The 13,816-nt window shown below is 36.6% G+C and overlaps 1 protein-coding gene across 5 annotated transcripts in view; it reads left to right on the forward strand.

The window, feature by feature from the left end:
- SEMA5A (semaphorin 5A) overlaps positions 1-13,816 on the forward strand; it is a 324,637-nt gene that overhangs the window by 110,886 nt on the left and 199,935 nt on the right. For all 5 annotated transcript variants that reach the window (XM_041714648.2, XM_072924332.1, XM_041714647.2 and 2 more), the window contains one exon: positions 6,480-6,579. In XM_041714648.2, the coding sequence (XP_041570582.1) occupies positions 6,480-6,579 (100 nt within the window). The remainder of the gene's footprint in view (positions 1-6,479; positions 6,580-13,816) is intronic.

The following is a 13,816-nucleotide window of genomic DNA, read 5'->3' on the forward strand; positions in this document are numbered from 1 at the left end:
TCCACGAACATAATACTGCGTATAGAAAGCATATGTCTGGAATTAAAGGAAAAGCAGGCTGTAATGGGCAGGCCTTCTCTCCTTTGCAGTGAGCTGCTGTCTTCCAAGTGCTTGGCTTCTACCATGGGCCTTATGGAAGAAGAGCAGAGCAGATTTTGTGCTTAGATTTTGTAATGAATATAGTTTAGCTTTTTTTTTTTTTTTTTTGCTGGAGTACTCTAAGCTGTAGAATGAATCTTTTCTGTAAGAGAAATCAAAAACTATTTGCTGTGTTAATTATAGTTGTTTGATGAGTTTCTTTTGGTTTATGATTCTTTTATCATATTTTTGATTTTCTTTCTCAAAAGAAATGGCACTTTTAATGATTTCATGGTTAATGCATCCAACAGAAATAAACCAATTGGGAAAAGTCTGCTCTGGCCTGTTTTGCAACAGAGCTAAGCTCTGTTAGAGTAGAGCTTAGAGTAGGAATTTGCTTCAAAGTAAGTAAAAATAAAGCATGATTCTACAAGTATATAAAGAATAGGTTGCATTTGTATGGGTTTAAGCACTTTGTACCAGAAATAGAACCGCCACAGTTGTGGTGGAGCTTCATGGTACTGCAGCCTGAGGAGTGCACAAAGTAGTTTGTTCAGGCACAGCAATGGGTTTCTTTCCATTGCAATGACAACCAAACAAGCTCCAATGCCTAATCCAGAAGATTGTTTGCAACTGTATTTTCAGAAGTTCACCTGAGGGAAAAAAAACCTGTATATGATATCTTATATTGTCAGTTACATGTTTGTAACTATAGCTGCTTTCTACCCAGTATTTACTCTTTTTTTTTTTTTTTTACACTTATTGATCAAAATTATTTAGAACATTGGAGTCATTGCATGCAAATGCCAAGAAACACATGCCTTGAACAAGTTCTAGAAAGAGAAGTTATATTTTTGACAAACGAGGCCTCAACCCCTTTCTGGTAAGCAGGGGTGTGAATTGTGATTGGTTTCAGAAGTAATACAACTGTTCTTTTGGTGAACTTTCTTGATGGAGTCCTCTTTTTAGTTAGAACCTGTGGAAGAGTGTTGGCATATATTTCCTTTCTTCACTTGAGCTGTGGCATCTTTTTTCCTTTCATCTGCAGTGAGTCAATGACTTACCAGCAAGGGTGTGTTTAATATATTTCTGTGAAGAGAGAATATAGTATAAAAGAGGTAGGAAAACTGGTGATCGGAAATGTGAGAAAAAAGTATAGGCAAAAGTGAATCATAAAAGATTATGCAACAGTCTCTGTCATGCCATTTTTCTTGCCTGTTTTAACAATATGGAGCAATGCTTATTAACCTGAAGTTGTACTGAGTGAATTTATTATTCACAGATGTATTTATAATATAATGTAATTTTAAAATGAGAACTTAACAGTCACACTGCGTCAATACAAATGGTGCACAGAAATTGCTGAAGAAAATCTTGTTTTTCTCAGTTCTAGTTTTAAGATTAAGACTGTGGAGTTCTTAAGTGCCACAGCAGAGTGTTTACAAGTGCTTCTAGCTGTGTCCTTCAAGCACAAAAGCTGCAAATGAACCCCCAGGCAGGACATGCTGAATGAATGAACAGGTGGATCTCCTCTTGCCAGCCCTGACACCTTGCCTAATAGATTCCCCTGGGGTTAATGGTTCTGTCACCAGGGCACTGGGGGTGATGTAAAGGAGTCAGCATGGCACATCCCTGGGGAGACTTCTGACATGTCTCACTGCCTTTGAACAGGATAGTAGTGTAACTTGAGTATCACAGGAAGAGATCTAAAGCTAAAATTATTACACAGCTTGAGGAAGATGGAGTTACTGTATCATCATTAGATTAGATACATTTAATTGTAAAAATAGCTTTAGCATGAAGAAATATATTTTAATTTTCTTCTGATAAGATTAGCGAGTTTGTTGTACTGATGCCACCCAGAGCCTTCTGTTAATATTGCAAATCTGCTAGTTTTCAACTATGGTGTTGTTGTTGTTGTTGCTGTTATTGTAGTGGTATTGCTGTTGTGCTATTATTATTGCTGTTGTTGTTATTTTGCTAACAGAATTTCTTCAAGAAAGTGCTACTGTGCATATGTTTTAACTTTGTGCTCACTATTTGTAAAAAGGACACCATGGCACGAGGTGTCATATACACCATAAACACTACTGAAACTTTTAATATCTATATTAATTTTTAAATGAAATTAGGAAGTTCTTATTGTCTTTTGACTTTGTTATTTGCCAAGTTGTATTATTATTAAAGATCACTTCTGAATTTGGTTCTAAACACACCATTCTATCCCTTGTAAGTAATTTCTCAATTTATTTTACGATTTACTGTAGCTCTACTTTGAAGTACTGAAGAATGAAACTTAAGTTAGAGGGAACTTTACAATTTCATTTGCAAAGAAATGTAGAGCTCAACCCTTGGGGAGTCCTTGGAACAATGTAAAACCAAACAAGTCATGGCTTGTTGGGCAGACTAAATTTAAAGTAAAAAAGAGGCAGGTTTCTCGTCTTTCATTTTTTCTAATATGAGTATCTAATGTCCTTCTACCCAGCTTTGATTGTTAACCTCCTTTGTATTTAAACCTCTTTAAGAAAATTCCTCGATGTTTCCTCTGCACTGGGTGGAATCTGGTGTGTTTGCTTTGCTGTAGATTTATGGACCATGATAAACTTTGTTTTATATTAAATCTAAGCTATTAACCCTCCCTCCCAAAACCCGGACTCCACAGGAAAACCCATAACATCCAATTCCCAGCGTGTGAAAGAGACCTGTACCTTCTCAGAAGGATTTTTTTTCAACATCCATCTTTTAGTTCCGTGAGAAAGTGGTTTTTTTTTTTTTTTTTTTGGGAATATTTTTGAGTTATAAGGCCTGCAGATTACACTCCTATAATAGCAATGAAAATTTTTTTTTGTTTGTTGTTGCTAAGGGTAGGTCTGTCTTGAATGTACCAAAAGGATACAGTGAGTGTTGGCCATCGCCTGTTGGCCATCATGACTGTATGTATTCCATGATAATTTTCCCTGGGCAGCTTTGAGTCCTAGACCAATGTCTGCAGAATGACAAACATGCCTACTTAGTTTTAAAGGAAAAACAAATCCAGGCTGAAGGTGTGTTTCAATTAAGTGTTCTCAGTATCAGGAGTAAGAAGAGAGAAGTCAATAAAGGGCTTTGTGTTTTACTGTAATTCACATGAAGTGAGGGCAGAGGAAACAGAGGGGAATGTCAGGAAGGGGAGGGTTAGGATTGAAAAGCATAGGGATGTTGCTGTTTGTCACCTGTGACCAGAAAGCAATACTATTAGGTTACCTGTTGGCAGGGCAGCTTAATTGCCTTACACATTTATTTATGGTACTGTTGTAGTACACAAAATGTACAGCTGTTATTGTGTAAAGCTTGTCATGTTGCATCTGCATGAAAACCATTAATAAATTTAAATTGTTACTTCTTACTATTTTACCATTATAGTTTTAATTGGAAGAAAAAGAATTTCTAGGCCTTTAGTAGCTAATTATGAATTTTTGACTCTAAGGAGATAATTCATAGCAAAACTAAAAAGTCATGTTTCACCTATGGGTTTTCAGCTAGATTTCACTGTTTCGTTGAAAAGAAACTTAATTATTCTGTTAATTAGTTACATAAGCTTTTACTTTTGCAGTGCACATGGGGTTGGATTGCCTTTTTTGAAATATTTTTTGCAGGCACTGGTTTTTGTTCATTTTTCCTTACAAAAGTGTCATGAAGTTGTGGCTGTATCTCATAAATACTTATTTCTGTGTGACACATGCTGCCACTGTGACACACAAGAGATAAAATTTCAGAGTGTTTTCTGAAAAAGAGGAGCTCTAGCAGCCATATGGTCTTCCTGACCTTATTTCCTCAAGCAAGAGCACTGCTGAATGCAAAAAAGACAGGATAAAATAATTTATATTTTGAAGAGGATTCAGATTTCAGAGAGATTTCTTAGTAAATCCTCATTCTTGTTCTCTAGCCTGGGCTTGCCTTGCCCTGCGTGGCCCCTTCTCCCTTGCTCCAAACTTGGAAGTGATGATTACCTGCTTGCTGTACCTTGAAGCTTTATTGTGTTTTGCTGAGACAGCAGGACAAGTGGAAGGGAATTGAGTCTTTGAATCTCAGTCTTCCCTGTGGCCTTCTGGCACTGCAGTACTCCTGTGCACTGAACTGTCCCTGGCCTTTCCTCCTGTGTGGAGCCACTCCTCTCCTTTCAGAAGACCAGGGGTCTCACTTGTCCTACCAATATAGAGCTGGGGTAATTCCATTCTCAGCTGCTTACCTTGTTGTTCTTTCAGAGACTGATGTTTCCACAGTGAGTCTGGCTGGGTTTTTTTTAAATTATTATTTTATTTTTTATTTTTTTTATTTCCTTCTTTTGCCAGTAAGTGAGATTCTTTATTATTTACCTCTGGATTTCCACATCTTCATGTCCTACCTAATTTCTTAATGTATTAGAAAATTGCAATTGATTGTTTCATATTAAATGCATTATTGAAAAGTTAAGGCTGCAAAATCAAGTGCAAAAAATTTAGGAAACACCTCTTTTATGCTTGCCTGTGTAGCCACAGGCAAGCATATATATATATATATATATATATAATATATAAATATATTTTTTATTTATATATATATATTTAAATAAAAATAGATAAGTAAGTAAGTATAAGACTATATATACAGGCCTGTAATGTACATGAGTGTTTTTCCTCCCTCAAAATCCTGCTGGGTTCTCTGTACAGCATCTGAAGTAATGCCTGATGGCAGCTGTAATCACAGTTATCTAATATGTATCCATATTCCCTTTCCACGCCAGTGTTTGAATCCTGGTTTGAGCACCCATCCAATGCAGATGGAAATCAACAGTGAATTTAGGTACAAGTACTGCAGAATTTTGCTACATGTACAAACTGGCACTGCGAGCCTGAAATTGCCCAGATGCATATGAGCTGACATTAAAAATGCAGAAGTTACTTTTCTGACACCCAAGTGATTCTACTTCACAGTTCCATCTGTTTTTCCAAAGTATATGATGATACAGCTTCTGCACACTGCATTTAATGGTTCTCTGCAATGGCTGAACACATTTTGACACAGAATAACATTTTTCTCTTGGGCTCATTCCTTAGGAATGGATAACCCACTTGTGCTAAAACTTTAAATTAGGAACAAATCATCCTGAAACAGGCACCAGATACGGATTATTTCAACTGAGGCATTTGAAAAAGCAAAAATGAGTGAGTAAAGAAGAGAGCTTAGAATGAATGTTTTTAACCTGAGCTGCAACTAATGATACTAGTGTCAAAAACTGCATTTCTGCAGCACCCTCAGAGGGGTTGGGTTGGTTTTGACTGTGTGTTCTAAATGGTCATGACCATGTCTTTGGTCTTTCAAGTGATTATTTTACACCTAATCTTCAAATAGACAGGCCCATAGCCCATTATGCCACACATGCTCTGCCCTCTTCACCTTTCATGTAAGTTCCAGTTCTAATGCTTTGTGACTACATTAAAAAAAATCAAACAAAAAAGCTTCAGTCAATGTCCTGAGAATTGCAGAATTCTAGAGAATGAGGTTTTTGTACAACTGGACTTTTTTTTTTTAGTGAGCCATTTCTACCATTTCTATTCTTACAGCTATTTTATATATTCTATATGTCTATTTAAAAAAAGTAAAAATAAAAAAAAATGCCCTGTTCCCATAATATTGTGTTTATTTAGCCAAACTCTTTAGTGTTCAGTTAATGATATGAATTAAAAAATGAACTACTAGTAATGAAAATATTTAAGGTTTTGATTTGCAAATATTTATGTGTGCTTAAGTTAGAAAGTAGGAACAAGCTTATATTCTGAATACAATTCTGATTTTCAGCAACTCACATGCTTGTCTGCCCTGCTTAATGTAGCACTAAATTGGTCTGAAAAAGGAAGGTGAAGAAAAAAATTCAGTGAATGCCAAGCATTTTTTCTTTTTCATCCCTCATTTCTCAATCTTTTTATTGTTAAAAGTGATGAAAAGTCAAACTTGATTGTTTTCCTCATTGCTTTTTACTTAATCAGATCCTTTTGTAAAGAAAATTAGTAACTAAATATCTCTCTAAAAAAAAATCCCTCTAGTTCTCAGCTGGTTTTGATGCATGGAAATTTAATCAAACTTTACTTGAGTATGTGTCAGAGAATTGTAGCTGTAATGTGATGTCTTCTGCTTTACACAAGGAGGAAAAACAATTCAGAACAAAATATGGATACTTGATTCAAGTGTGTATCAGATGGCTGTATTTACAGGCCTGTATTATAAATTAAATGGCATGGTGAAAGTCTCCTATGTTTTCTTAGAGGAGCATGAGGAGAAAACTTGCAGACCCACATGAAATATCTGCAGATTTAATGGTGGCTACCTGGTGTACTACACCTATAACATTTATAGTAAAAGTTGTATTTCTTGATTGTTTTTAGAAATTGCCCCTTGGCTACACGTGTTCAAAGCAGAAGATGCTGTGGACTTCTCACAGTTAACATTTGACCCAGGACAAAAAGAGCTTATTGCTGGAGCAAGGTGAGAAATCTGTTTTCTTTTTTGTGTTGCACCAGACTGGATTTTATTCTTTGCTGATAAGGAATATTTAGCCAAATTCCAATATCAGTATGCTCTTGTGTGATTCCCCTTCCTTCTAGACCCACTAAACTGAATGTTATGTATGTTTATGTCTCTAATCCCTGACCAGAGTTACAAGATGGACTACCTGCCTGACAATCAAGGTTTACAATAGCTTACACTATCCTAATTTTTAAAAGGACTGGCCTGGAGTGCACAATCCTTGTGTGCATACAGTGGAAAAAGCAGGTGCTGTATGGCAATGTGACAAAAGTTGCCATTGCTTGAAGCTTGAGATGATCGCAAATTTGGCTACACAATGTGGCTCTTTGTGTTGGGATGTTTCTAATAATTATTCACTATGATACCAGGAGTGATCTGTTAAAACCTGCAGAATTGGTGGTGAAGTTGGTGATAGTCACTGTTTGCACAGTAGGAGAGCACTCTTCAAGCTGTGATCAACAGTGACACTGTCTTAGATGTCAGCATTGAAGCAGTGACAGTCCTTGAGCACTATTGGTTTTACCTCTTAGCATATGAGGTGTAGTAAAACATTTTGGTTGGCCAAAAAAAATTTAACCATCTAAACTTATTATTCACAGCTGCCTTCTGAATATATTTTACTTTTGAATTATCAAAGTTCTAGTCACTTCACTTATCTGTTAGGTTTAGCATTGGAATGTATTTCTGTTTCCCAGTTTGCTTCTCAGCTGAAAATGAGTTTCAACATGCAGAGTCATGAAATGCATTGCAAAAAAACCATTTTTCCATGGGCCAGTGGAAGTTGCTTATCTACAAGGGAAAACTTTCTGAGTGTGGAAATAGGTACGTGTGTGTGTATATATATTCATATATATTTGGCCCACATGAAGTGGGGTATTCTATGCCTTGATATTGATTTTTCAATTTGTAAGCTACCCAGTGAAACAAGATGTGAGGTTATCAACTGCTGCTACTCTTAAGTACTGTCATTGTAAGTTGTCTGAGCCTCTCCCCAGGCCCAAGACCCATGGAAGTGTGTGTTGGGTCAGTGCACTCTGTACAGATAATTCTAGTAAATGTTCAAAAAAAAAAAAAAGGAAGAATAAGTTTCCCTCCTTCCTTACCTATTTTATTCTCCCTACTGGTAATCTGGTGTCCAAATCCGAGCAAAAAATAAACTCTTTTAAACCGTTGCTTTTGATGAAGCCTTTTGAATCACTATAAGCTTTGGATGATTTTGTTGGATAAGCAGTTACTACAACAAAAATCAGCTGTTAATTCAGCTTTTTGCAGAAGATCCCATACATCAAAAGATTTCTTTTTCTTATGAGCTAATGAAGCTTCAGAGCTTTATATCTCTTGTTTTGATGAAAATTATTAAAAATATTCAAGGTTATTAAAATTACTACAGCAATTTTGTTTTACACAGTTCAGTATAATTGGCTGTTACTTGTTCACAGAAGGCATTGACTTTCCCTTTCCTTATTCTGCATTTCCATTCCAAATTTTAACCTTTCTGGTGTTGTCGTGTTTGGGCATGGAGATCTTCCTTTAGAATACCTAAACTTGCCAGCAGTTTTCTCTAATTGTATGTATTACTGATATCAGTACATCTTTTTTAATACACACCTTTAGGCATTGTGCCCCATGAGTCATAGTACATCATGGCGTCCTAGATTCAGAGACTAGCAGCCACTTGTCAGGGTCCCAAAACTGCAAGTGTCGATCACACTAATAGTCTTTCTGGTTATGCTCCTTCTGCATGTAGTCTCCACTGCAGGTAGACCGAATGCATCCACTGTGAATCACAGAATGATTAGGTTGGAGGAGACATTCAAGATCATTGAGTCCAATCCATACCCTAACACCTCAACTAAGCCATGGTACCGAGTTCCACCTCCAGTCTTGAACACATCCAGGGATGGTCACTCCATGACCTCCCTGAGTAGACAATTCCAGTACTTTGTCACCCTTTCTGTAAAAAAACTTTTTCCTTTTATCTAACCTATATTTCCCTTGGCACTGCTAAGACTGTGTCCTCTGGTTCTGTCAGTTGCTGGCTGGAGAAAGAGACCAACCTCCACCTGACTACTGCCACCTTTCAGGAAGTTGTAGAGAGTCATAAGGTCACCTCTGAGTTTCCTTTTCTCCAGCTAAACAATGCCAGCTCCCTCAGCCATTCCTTACAAGGGCTTGTGTTCCAAGCCCTCCACCAACCTAGTTGCCCTCCTCTGGATGAGCTCAAGCATCTCATCGTCCTTCCTAAACTTGACACAGCACTCAAGGTGTGGCCACGTACAGGGGAAGAATGACCTTCCTGCTCCTGTTGCTACACTATTCCTGATACTGGCCAGGATGTCCTTGGCCTTCTTGGCCATCAGGGCACACTGCTGGCTCATGTTCATGGCACTGGCTGTTGACCAGTACCCCCAGGTCCTTTTCTGCCTGGGCACTGTCTAGCCACACTGTCCCCAGCCTATAATCAGATCTACTCTGATCTTGATTGGTAATAAATTTAGTTAATTTCTTTGTGGTGTTTCTATTTGCCCATGAAGGTAATCAGTGAGTGATGTCTCCCTGGCCTTATATCAACTCATGCACCTTTTGCTTTATTTTCTTTTCCTGCCCAGTTGAGGAGGGGAGTGATAGAGCAATTTTGATGAGAACCTGGTCTTCAGCCAGGGTCAGCCCACCCCATCCTTGAACCTTCAGGATTCTGCTTTAGTGATTTGGTGGTATTCTAAACTAGAGGAATGATCTTTCATAGCCAGAAGCTGTGTTCTGGCTAATCTTACGTTCATAATTGATTTTTTCCACCTAATGAATTTAATGATCCCAAATTTCTCTGCCTTAGAAATCAAACAAAATACTATTGTGAAAGTTTGACAGTGTTGGAAATTCTTAAATCTATTTTCCATTATTGATATTTATGGCAGGTGACTCTTTTTCATTTATGAAGTTCTACAGCCTCTGAATATATTTATGATTTGTCTTACTGAGAATGGTAGCAAAGATCCCAACTGGAATCCAGATTGCATTCCTGTTGGGAGTTGCCAATGTCATGCAGCTATGTGGAAAGACAGATATGGTCTTATGATACCACAAAAGGTGTCTCCCAGAGAGATAGAGAAACTTTGGCCTCTCTGCACAAGGTTCTTTGGAGACTAGTGTGTACTATTCTGTTTATATATGCTTGAACAAGGTTTAATGAAATTAGGTAGAAATGTAAGGAAGGACTGCTGAAAGGCAGATGAGAAGAGGGTTGGAAATGTATTGCAGGATAACATGGACTGAGCATGTGCACAACACCTGCCCATAAATCCATCAGCAGGTACATCTAGTAAAGGATGTAGCAGTATAAATGGAAGAGCAGTCTTGGCAGAAAACCAGATAGTTTAGGCTGGCTATGAGTAATTTAGTCAAGAAGCAATGAGTTTTGTCACATTTTGCTATGGCTAACAAAATTAGAACAGAAATAATTTTGATATAGAGATATTTAAAAACATGCAAGGGACTTTATTCTATAGTATTCACCATAGTAGGCAATAACTGGGAAGTTCTTCCTATGTTGCTGAGATTAGTCTTGCTTGTCCAGTTTGGGAAGTAAAGGTGGTCTTCTGATGTCTGTGGAGCATTCTGTTGCTGTGCAAAAAATTAGCTCCTCAGTAAGCTCATGGAAATGAGAAACTACTTGCTTATCTTAATCTGATAAATTCCAATAAAATATTCAGACAAAATATTTCTCTATGTGTTGCTTGGTGGACAGATTTGACATGTAATAAAATATTATAGTGATTTCTGTATTTTGAAATACCAGTAGGCTTAAAGATCCATGGATTTCTCCAAGAACAACCTTGTCTTCATTGCTTCATTCAGTTTAAGGGGGAGAAGATCAGATTAGGGAGAGGATACAATGCAGTCTGTGAATTGCCCAGGCAAATTGTGCATTGCATTTTTTCCCTCCTCATCTCCTGGCAATGTACGTAACATGTAGAAGCTCTTGTTTTGATAAACCAAAAATTGCTATAAGTGTTTCATCCATTTTGGCTAAACAAGAGTCAACAAAAAGCCTGTCTGAAATCCAGTAGTTTAGGGCAAATTATTTATTTTTCTTCTTTTTTTTTTTTCTTTTTTTTTGTGGATTTTTTTTTCTCAATGGTTTTATTCAAACCATATAAGAAGAATTATGTCTATTTTTAAAGAGAAAATGAAGTTATCCTCTTTTCCCAAGCCTCCTGTGCTTGGAATTTTGAACTGGTAGCAGCCTGGATTGAGTTCATTCCTAAAATGTGGAAGTTTTATTATTTTTTAATTCAAGTTGAGCTAGCTCAGCTATACTTTTAAATGATATAGTTAATATCAGAAATTTGTCTCAAAGCTATCCAACTTTCTTTTGAATTGCCTAATATATATTTAGACATACTGGACTTATTTTTGTTTTTTTAATAGAGTATCCTAATAGTGGTGGCTTTCTCCTGTATGTTCTCCTTCAAGTTAATTAAACTTAATTTTTAGGATTACGTCTTGCTTTGAGGTGGCTTATTGTCTCAGTCACTCCTTATCTCACTGATGAAGGACTGCAACAGTATGGCTTCTCCCTTAATTAGGTGTGTGTTTGGGAACATTAATTTGAACCATTACCACTACTTGCCATAATAACAAAAAGGCAAATTAAAGGATTCATTAACAGTGGCTTAAGGATCTCTAATAAAGGAATAAATAACTATACAGATTTGCTTCTTGCTGTTGTCTGCTCCCAGCAGGAGAATCTGAGAACTTCTTGTTAATAAGGTGCTCTGAGGGCTACATATACAGGGAGAATACACAGGCAGAGAATTGGTGCTCTATTCTTTCAACATCCATCTGGGTATCACTGCTCATTTACCGCTTGTCTCAGGAAAATCGTTGTCTATCCTTCCGCTGACTGAACTGGGCTAATCTAGCCCAATCTAATATAATGTATGGTTTAATGCTAAATCTGTGAGAAATTATCATCTTACTGCTGCAAAATGAGAAAGGTCTTTCCCCCCCTACTGCTTATCTTTCCTACCTTGCTAACAGTTTCCTGAATATTTTTAAAGCTTCATATGTCTCCTGCTCATGCCTAGTTCCACTCTGCAGTTTTCTCCTTCTTTGCACTGACACTGGTAATAGTCTGGTTGCAGAGTGACACTAGGCAATTCACTAACTCCACAAAAGTATTTCCTTTTCTTGTTTTGATTTAATGTCTTGGCATTTTAATTAGAGTAGCTGACATGGTGCATCATCACAGGAGCCCTGGAGTTGACTCAGAGTAAAAACAAAAGAGAAATGATCCCTTTATTGTGGGTAAATGGAACTTCTGTAATTGTCATTGCAGTTTATTAATTTAAAAAAAAAAAAAAACAAACTAAAAAGAAAATATCCAAACTTTGGATACTTTAGACTCTTTACCTTCTTCTGTTGACCTTTCTTGTATCCCACCTCCAACAACTCTAGCAAACTATATGTGCCTAAATTGATTACTGTATTAGAACACAAAAAGGTCAAACTGTCTAAAATTTCTGGGTTTAAGCCCATTTCCACTATTGGGGTTTTTTTCTGAGATGTAGCAACAACATTGTAATTTAATTTCAAATTAATCTTGAAACAGAAGATTAATATATTAATATATTAATATATTGAAAAATGAAATGGCAAGAAGACCACACAGAATTTGCATGGCTCTTAATGTGAGTGAATACTGTACAGTATATGTAATATCTGACAAAATGTAAAACCTGGGGCGTGTACTTTGACATAATGTGTTGTGTTGCAGCAATAAAAAAAGTATTAAAGATTTGTTTAGCCACAGTTATGAAATACAGGATTAACATTTTGGTTGAGATGATTTTTCAGGATAAAGTTTTACCCAGCAACAGCTTACTAAATAAATAGCTCAATAACCTCGCAAACTCACCTGGACTAAAACATAATATTCAGAAATATCCTTGACCTGCATGCATTGGAGGCAGGCAGGTGTCAAATATTGCGAGACCATTGCCAGCTGGGGAGAACTTGGGTGCTGTGTGTGAGAAGTCAAGGCCAACAGAGGAAGATGTTAATGGAAGTTTGAGATAACGTGGTATGACTTCAGGAAGAGGGTGACCTCCAGAGCTTCAGGAGCACCTGGTACTTTTCTGCTTTTTCTGGAGAAGCCCATGGAAAGATGTATGTGGAAGTGACATCTGGCTATTGTTGAACATCTGTGCAGGAGTGCTGTGTTCTAGCATCTCCAGCATTGCTGAGGCTGTAAGAAGAGCCACAGGGAAGAAAAGTAAGATTTACTAATCCAGAGGAGAAAGCATCAGAGAAGGAAATCGAGTTTCACAGGACCTTTGAGTGGATTAATTCAATTTTTATTGGGATTCTATCATAATTGACTCCCATAGTGATTTTCTTACTCTGTTTGACAAGCTCATTGTTTCACTGGTCAGCTTATTATTATGTGAGTCTTCCTTTTGCTGGATTGAATGTCAATAAAATATGGTTCATCTTCATTCCTTAAGAAAACCTGTAATTTTAGAAATTGTTTTAAAAGGGCAATAAGAACAACAAAAATCACTTCTCCATAATTTTTTTGGATGGATCAACATGACCAACTAGTCAGAAAATATTTATCTCTGTGCATATACTGTTTTCACATCTTCAGCATTTATCAATAAGCCTCTCATTTCATTATTCTTGTTTACTGTGTCTTCCATTTCATGCAAAATGAAGATAATATATAACTTTTGACCATTCTGCTTTTTGTTATTGTAATTTGACCATTTTCATAACTGGTTCAACTAGAACACTTGTATAAGGTTTCTTTTATTTCCAGTGTATCACCACAGGCTTTTTGAGATATTTTTCCCATAGACTTATGATTTAAGCAAATACATTTTGTACATAATGGTTTTATTTATATTGATTATCTCCTTTTGCCCTTAATTTTTTTTTAATTTTTTTTTCCACTTGATGACTTTACTAGACTGAAAAACTAGAATTGCCTATCACCAAGAACTTTACCATCTTAATTGTGGAATTGTGGAATAACACAATATACTTTGGAATCTTTATGCATTTTCAATTGTTTTTTGACTTGGATTATTCAGGAACATACAGAAGACTGGTTTTATACTTTTAGCTGTAGTCATACTGAACATATTCACTGCAATAGATTGAAATGTATTGTTGTGAAGGAGGTGACCAGAGC

Source organism: Taeniopygia guttata, chromosome 2, assembly GCF_048771995.1.
Source record: "Taeniopygia guttata chromosome 2, bTaeGut7.mat, whole genome shotgun sequence".
NCBI lineage: Eukaryota > Metazoa > Chordata > Aves > Passeriformes > Estrildidae > Taeniopygia > Taeniopygia guttata.